Source organism: Montipora capricornis, chromosome 9 (assembly GCF_036669925.1).
Source record: "Montipora capricornis isolate CH-2021 chromosome 9, ASM3666992v2, whole genome shotgun sequence".
Classification (NCBI taxonomy): domain Eukaryota; kingdom Metazoa; phylum Cnidaria; class Anthozoa; order Scleractinia; family Acroporidae; genus Montipora; species Montipora capricornis.
The window spans coordinates 13,563,655-13,571,154 of NC_090891.1; the positions used below are offsets into that span (position 1 = coordinate 13,563,655).

The 7,500-nt window shown below is 38.0% G+C and overlaps 2 protein-coding genes across 3 annotated transcripts in view; both read left to right on the forward strand.

Annotated features, from left to right (window-relative positions):
• LOC138016672 (tyrosine-protein kinase BTK-like) overlaps window positions 1-7,500 on the forward strand; it is a 173,049-nt gene that overhangs the window by 138,903 nt on the left and 26,646 nt on the right. For both annotated transcript variants that reach the window (XM_068863861.1, XM_068863860.1), the window contains one exon: window positions 47-174. In XM_068863861.1, coding sequence (XP_068719962.1) covers window positions 47-174 — 128 coding nt within the window. The remainder of the gene's footprint in view (window positions 1-46; window positions 175-7,500) is intronic.
• The window catches only part of LOC138016674 (uncharacterized), an 8,395-nt gene continuing 1,746 nt past the window's right edge, over window positions 852-7,500 (forward strand). The window contains exons 1-3 of the mRNA XM_068863862.1: window positions 852-2,047; window positions 2,363-3,915; window positions 4,608-7,500. The exon at window positions 4,608-7,500 is cut by the window's right edge and continues 1,746 nt beyond it. Of these exons, the coding sequence (XP_068719963.1) occupies window positions 3,628-3,915; window positions 4,608-5,648 (1,329 nt within the window). The 5' untranslated portion in view covers window positions 852-2,047; window positions 2,363-3,627 and the 3' untranslated portion in view covers window positions 5,649-7,500. The remainder of the gene's footprint in view (window positions 2,048-2,362; window positions 3,916-4,607) is intronic.

The following is a 7,500-nucleotide window of genomic DNA, read 5'->3' on the forward strand; positions in this document are numbered from 1 at the left end:
CATAGTTCTGATTATACTGACTTCATGACAACAAATTTTCACACAGGATGTCTTCTGCAGTTTTTACAGAAGAATACACAACGGCTACAGTCTCCTCAGATGACAGAGATGGTTCGTCAAGTTTCTTTGGCAATGATGTACTTGGAAAGTAGAAACTTCATTCACAGGGATCTGGTAATAATGATAACAATGATGATAATAATAATAATGATCTTGTGCTCTGCGTTACTTTGTCTGGGGGGATCAAGAAGCAGGAAGCAAACTTTTAATTGAATTGATGCAAACCTGACTCTGGAGAACAGTTGCAGCCATGACTTTCTAAGGGGGTATTTACATGAGATTGGGACAAACTCAGACCGTCATGAGTTTGTATCAGCCTCCATACATTTCTCTTTATGTGTTTGCATGAGATCGGTCTGACTTCGTCTTGGTTGCTGGACCGAGAAGAGAAATTCTCGTACCGGTCTCATGTAAATGACAACAAATCTGAGACCAGGTCCAGAAATCTCAAGCCTGTAAGCCCAGGGCTTGAAATTAGGGAAAAAACCCAGTCACAATTTTGTGACAAGATACGAAAATGTAGTCGCAATTTCGTAAAATTTAGTCGCAAAATCGTCGCGCTGCATTGTGTTGTCAGTGGTGTAGCAATCTCGTACCCAGAGTCCTCGGGCTTCTTGGCCAGAGGGTGAGCGCCCGGAGAGACTCTGGGATAATCGACTTGAACTATATTTTTGATTGGCCGCTTGCGTAACAATGGCAGTCCAACAGGTAGCCTACGAACAGCAGACGCATTTCCGGTCGTCGCTTCTCTCCCTCCGAAAAATAACGTCTGCGATCTCGAGCTCCAAAACGATTTCCGTGACGTCATTTCTTTTCTTCTTTACTTGACCAATGAAATTGAGTGATAGAAAGATGTTATTGAAGACACGCGGGAAATCGCGAGGACCAACAACTGCTTCAGAAGTGGCATTATGCACCCATGAGTGGGGAAATGCCGAAAAAAGTTACCTTGGCCGAAGGAGGTTGTTTTTTGTGTAAGGATAAAATTCCCAGTCTCAAGGAGAAAGTAAAGATCTTTGGAATGATTGAATTGCAGATTGGTGCGTTAATTCATCGCTCACTTGGAGTCGATTTGGGTGCGATATGTCGCTTGTGTTATAACATGTTGAATGCCTACAAGAAGGCCTTAAAAGAAGTCAACCAGATCGTCGATGGTATCAAGCAGAAATTTGAAAGTAACGGACCTCTCCGTATCAAAAGATTATCGAAAGATTCAACAAAAGCGCCGGAGGCAAGGAAGAGTTTAAGTTTTGACTCCAACCCGTCCGGTGAAATTTCGCGGGAACCACCATTACCAGTAAGCTTAAAGCCTCCAGATAATGTTTGTGTGTCTGCTTTTACAAAGCTTCCGCCGGTTTTTGGTTTTGGTGCCATTAGCCCAATCGCTCCACTCTCGATTTTTCGAGCACCAAATTGTGTACAATCGTCGGGAATTGTTGGTCCTATGCAGTTGTGTCCTATGTCGTCCTCAACACCAAAGACGCCGCATGAGATTTCAGAACGATCGATCACAGAAACGAAAGTATATCTTTCTGTTGAATATCCCAGCAAAACTGTGCGAAAGGAATTAAACCATGACCTTGCAGTTCTTGGAAAGGCGATTGCCTCCGGTTTCGAACAGCGCATTGCCAAAGCAATACTGAAGAATGTTTAACTCAAGAAAATTGTCGTGGAAAACGTTCTCCAGCTAATGCCGTCGCAAATTAATGGTATCTGTAGCAGAAAACAACCTTCCATGTTAAGAGCCAACACGAAGGAAGAGATTGTAAACTTCAATTTCGAGAAACTGTGTCTTGAATGGAAAGAAAGAGCGCCTATCTTGTATGCCTTTCTAATGACATGTGCTACAACTACTCTAAAGGAGATTGCTCCAGAATGGCTTCCTAGCATAGCAGTCGCAGGGTCGATCCTGTTAAAGCAGCGAAACTCACACATGAATGGCTGTGCAACAGTTCTTGGAATCCTTATCAAATCACGATCTTTGGAGGTAAGACAAGTCATAGATTATTTTGCATCTACAAGGGCTTTTGAAAGTCGAGTTAAAACTAACTTACTTAATTTTTTAATATTAATTAAATCAGCTGTAAAAGTGATTCATATAGTTTTGTTTCATACAGACATTTATCAGTTACACATTAGATTTTGTTTGAATCAAGTGTTAAGGAAGGTGAATTCTTTTTTTATGGCTATTAGTGTGAAAAGGGGTCGTGGCATTGTAGATATTAATATTTCTTAATACTTGTAGATTTTTTAGAACAAACAATATAATCAAAATTTTGATCTCTTGCTCTTTCGTTACAAGGCAACCTTTGGCAGATTATCCAAGATGAAGGTCACCTGTTCAGCCGCAAAAGTTCATGCAAAATTTGATGTGTTAGGTGAAAATCATGGTCAGGAAATTCTGGACTTACTAAAGAAAATGTACAATGAGGAGGAAGTTGTACAGGAACTCACAAGGAAGGTAGTGGCAATTACTGACAGTTGCAGTTCAAATGAACAACCATGTACCCAGCAGTGTGCTGATGATGCTACAAAAGCCAAATGTGAACTAAAACAAGCTAAGAAGAACATGCATCCTGGTTTTGCTATTGCGTTTGATAAATTTGATGGAAAGCGTGAGTGCAGGCATATGACCAAGGACAACCAAAACTTGGATTTTCATTGGGTCAACCACAAGATAGTAATTAACAGAGTTTCTGGAGGTTGTCTTGAGACTTTACCAAGGGACATTACTTCCCTTTCAAATCTTAAATTGTTTCCCACTGTTGACGATCAGAAGTTTCAGCGTCACAACTACACAGTTTTAATATCAAGAGTTCTTGTGGAGCATTTAGATTGTTTTTCAGCTCTCAAGGATGTGTGTGTATTCCATATTCCTCACAAGTATTCCAATGAGATGGCCAAAAAGTCAGATGTTGTAAGTTATTCTTTTTTCCTTTGGGTACTTTCATGTTGCTAAAGTTCTGCTTTAGTACTGGTTTTCAAAGTTTTCCCCTTTAATATCTGCTTTCATGCATCATGAATGAAACAATTCAATTTTAGTCACAACAATTACTTGCGACTATTTAACTGTAAATGTGTGGCCACACCGAAATATACAGTTACACCTTGCTAACCCACTGAAAAGCCTGGTGGTAATAGACGGGGTTGGAACACAGGACTAGGTGTGAAATTTTTATGGAACTTCCAGATAGTTTAGTACCAGAATAATAAGATTGGTATAGATGTTTCCTGTAGCCTAGTAAAGAATGTGCACAGCCTCTGATATCATGTAAAATATTATACTGTATATTTCAATGAAATTTCCTGTCAAAAGATACTCACATGATAACATGAAAAACATTTATGGGGGACTATTATTTGAGTAATATACAACAGGATTATTTGCTTTGAATAACCTAAGGCTGATTGAAAGAGCAAGCAAGTTCTGAGTTTCAGCTGTAATAAGGTATTATTTTCCCCTCAAGTTTCAAGTGAGTCACATTACTATTTAGTAAAGCAATGGCAATGAACAATAACAAATTAACATAAGATTTTAATGTTGAATTTTAAATTTTTTATGTGGTAATGTCAATAAATTATTCATGTCAGCTTCCGATGGGTGTGTTATGTAAAAATGAAAACCTGACTGAAGACATGATTGATATCCTGCGACATTTCCAAACATACCTGCCTACTGTAACTATTCAAGGCGAGAAGAAATTTGCTAGTCAGATATGCACGGGGGATCAGCTATCTGTTGAAAGAGCTGTGAATGCAATACATTCAGTGTCCAATGGTCATACAGCTGAAGACCACCTTGAGGGGTTTACCATGCAGCTTGGTGACTGGCACACAGGGGTCAAGATACTTGAGGTAAAGAATGTGTGCCTTAAAAAGTGTAAAAATTAATTATCATTAAGAATGTCTTACCACGAAAGAGAGCATATTGGTGACCTTAAACTTGCAAAGATGCATGACCTGTCCTAACCCTTTTAAATATACGTGTATCCCAAACTTCACTTGCATCTATCAAATCTTAATTACAGTCAATAACGGATTGAATCTGTTTGAAAAAGATTCCTACTACTACTACTTTACATTTAAAGCAACTGCTTGCTTATGATATAATCCTTTCCATTATTAATATTTATCTAGGCTCCATATGGAGTACTCAAGTGGTGATGTCATAGTATTTTGGGACACATTGTATCTGAGATATTAGCCACGTATGCTCTGATAACTCCATACAAACCCTTCTAATTTTTTTTGACCCAAGAAAAAGTAGAAGGGTTTATTTGGAGTTTTCTTAACATAACTGGGCTAATATCTCAGTGGCAATTTGCCCCGAAAAGGTCATTAATTTTTTGGCAAGTAGGCCTGTTGGGCATTGTTCTTTCAAAATATCCTGACAAAACCCATAATTTCCAAAATTTAATTTTTATGATGTCACCACTTTAGTACTCTTTTGTACTGTATGTAGATTTTATCCAAAACTATATCAATACTTTGTTATAATCATTGTAGAAACCATTATTGTAACATTGTTTTATATGATTTATTTGCAGTTACTATTTAGAAGATTTTACTCAGGGAGTTCTTCAGGTGACCATTGCACCCTATTTGCAGACAGAAACCTTATTAACAGGAGAAATGTGAGAGAGGATCCACACTCCGCCTATCGACCAGATAGGGATTTCTTGATTTTAGAGGTGAAAGCCAGGATTTTGGCAGCTGCATTTCATGTTCTTGGCTTAAAAAGCAAAGACGAAAAACCACGGCATTACCCTTTTCCAGAGGATCTTCCTAACTGGAACAAATTGCAAAGGCTCCAGTTCTTTCACAAAGCTGCTGGTATGATTGTGGATGAAATTGTTATTGATGAAGTAATGGTGAACGGTTCTTTGCAAGAACTGGTGTCAGATGAGGAAAGAAGGGAAATTCAAAGATGTTTGGATGTTAATGAGGATGGCCGTTTCCCTTGTAGGTTTCCAGGGTGTACGACATCCTTCAAATACAATGGCAAGAGCAGGAGAAGACATGAATTAAGTCATGATCCACCAGTTGTAATAGAAGGAGTGACAACCACAACTTCATCCACAACCACAGACCAGGCGTCCAAAAGTAGTGATGATGTTTTTAATTACAATGCTGCACTTCTTTCAGAAGGACTTTTCTTTATGAACGTTTTGGATGCTGTCTCAGAAGGGGATGGCCAGCGGATCATGAGACAATACAAGTATCTAATGCTTCTATGTAAAGTAGATGACCCACACAGCACCAAGTATGCACTGGGGAGCCTGTACCAGCTGCTCTTGGTGAATGGTTTAAGCCAGAAGGAGTCAGAGATCTTTGTGTGGAACAGGACTGTTAACAATCATAGAGGTCTTGGAAACAACATTACACATGACCTAGAAGTCGAGCATAGTAACAATTTCAACAAGCAAGGCTACTGGAACATTGGAGCAAACCTCTCAGAGAAGGCAGTATCAAGAATCTGCCATGCTGAGAAACCTGTCAGGAACATTAGTGGAAAGGTGGACAGACTTCTTCAGCGGATTATACGCTCAGGAAAGCATATTCAACGTTTTCCTGTAGTTGACTTATGAAGTTTTCAAATACCAAGAGGGTCGTAGGGTTTTGATAGAGATGCTTTGGTAAACCTAGACATGTCAAAGATGTTGTATGCATGGTTAAATGGTCACAAAAAAAAGGTTTCTTCAGGTGTCAAGGCTAGGTAATGACTTCTTTCATTGCTTCTGGTCATTTGAAACTTAAGTAAAAAAAAGTCTTTTCAAAACAAAAATTAAGAATGATGTTTGAAGGACCCTTTCCCTGAAAAAATTCTGGGGAAAGAAAGGCTGGGGTATTCAAAATGGGCTTCTTTTAGCTGTTTGATTCCACACCTACTTTTAAAGTGTTTGTAAAATTTTTGGCTTGGATCAAAATTAGGGAATATAAATTATGTTACAGGTCAAAATTAAATTCAGGTTAAAATGATTTTCAATTTTCTTTGTCTCCAAGCCCAAATTATTCATGAAATTCATGGAAAATGGTACATTTTAAAGTAAAAATATACCATCACAATGTTGCAAGTTTTAAAGACGTTTGTATGGTGGTGTTGATGGTGTTGGGGGACAAGCCAAAAAATTATCTCCCCTCCTCCCCCTCCCCCCCAATAACAGTTTCAAGTCCAGTTGCAGATATTTTGGAGGTCTGCCCAGCAATAGGGAATTTTATTTTTACTAAGAGGACTATCAAATGTGTGCAAGTAAAAGTAGTAACAATGGATGCTATTTTTATAAAATTATTACCTTAGCGATGCTTAGAATAATGCATGTAACCTAACTATAAGATCTACTGGGCTGTCAATAACTTTTATGCAATTCATAGAAGGGTAAATGAACATATAAGAATAAAGTTGGGTTCAATTATTCATTACTTTCTTTTCCCTTACGAACGAAAGTAAACAGGGGTGATGCACATAGTAGCAGGACTTAAAGGTTTGAGTGTACAATAAGTTATATTAAATTTGTAAAAGAAAAATCTCTTTGGGAATTTTCTAACACGAATACTCTGTTACAGACCTCCGGGCCTGGTTCCTGAAAGGTCGATAAGTGTTAATCCAGGAGAAAAATGTTGATCTGTTTTTGTCTTTTACATTCCTATGCGTTGTGTAGGGTAACATTTTGTGTTATTGTTACCGTATGTCATAGAGAAGGCTCATGTTTTTAGACGAGAAAACGTTGCCTTAAATTTAGCTTAATCCTGGGTTCAACGTAACTATCTTTTGAGGAACCAGGCCCAGATAGTTAGGGGCGAGTCAAATGCTTCCCCTTTTCACCTTATTTTGAATCCTCAACTGCACCTTACATGTATCTTAATGCCTGGAACAGGCTATAACAAGAATGAAATTGTACCTGACTGGTAAAGAATTAAAGATAAGAATATCCAGTGATTGAAATGAGGGTGTTACGTGGTAAATCTTTATCTTGATGTTATTTTTGAAACCGTCAAATGATATGTGAGCCCCAATAAAACTGATTAGAAAATTTCATCTGTAAATGAAAAACTATTTTTAAAAAAGGTGTGGACAGGATGCTAAACACTGATTTTGTAAAAATTCTGAAAAATTAAAATTCATTTCCATACATGTAAATGAATGATTGACTCTGACAGGTGAGATTACCATATATCCTTCGGGTTTCTAAATGTGACTGCACATTACACCCATTCCCTTGAAAGTGTCTGGAATTAACTCTAGACCAAGACATTCTATATATGTTCAAAAAGTGTTATATATATCACCTGTTTAAACTTTGATCTCTCTATTGGGTACACCTGTACAAGCAGATGCCATTGGAAAGTCAAAAAATGTGTCTGTCCTCAATGTCAAAAGAAAAGCACCTCATATTCCACTGTTAATATCCCTCTGAATCAACACAGGAAATTATTAGAAGT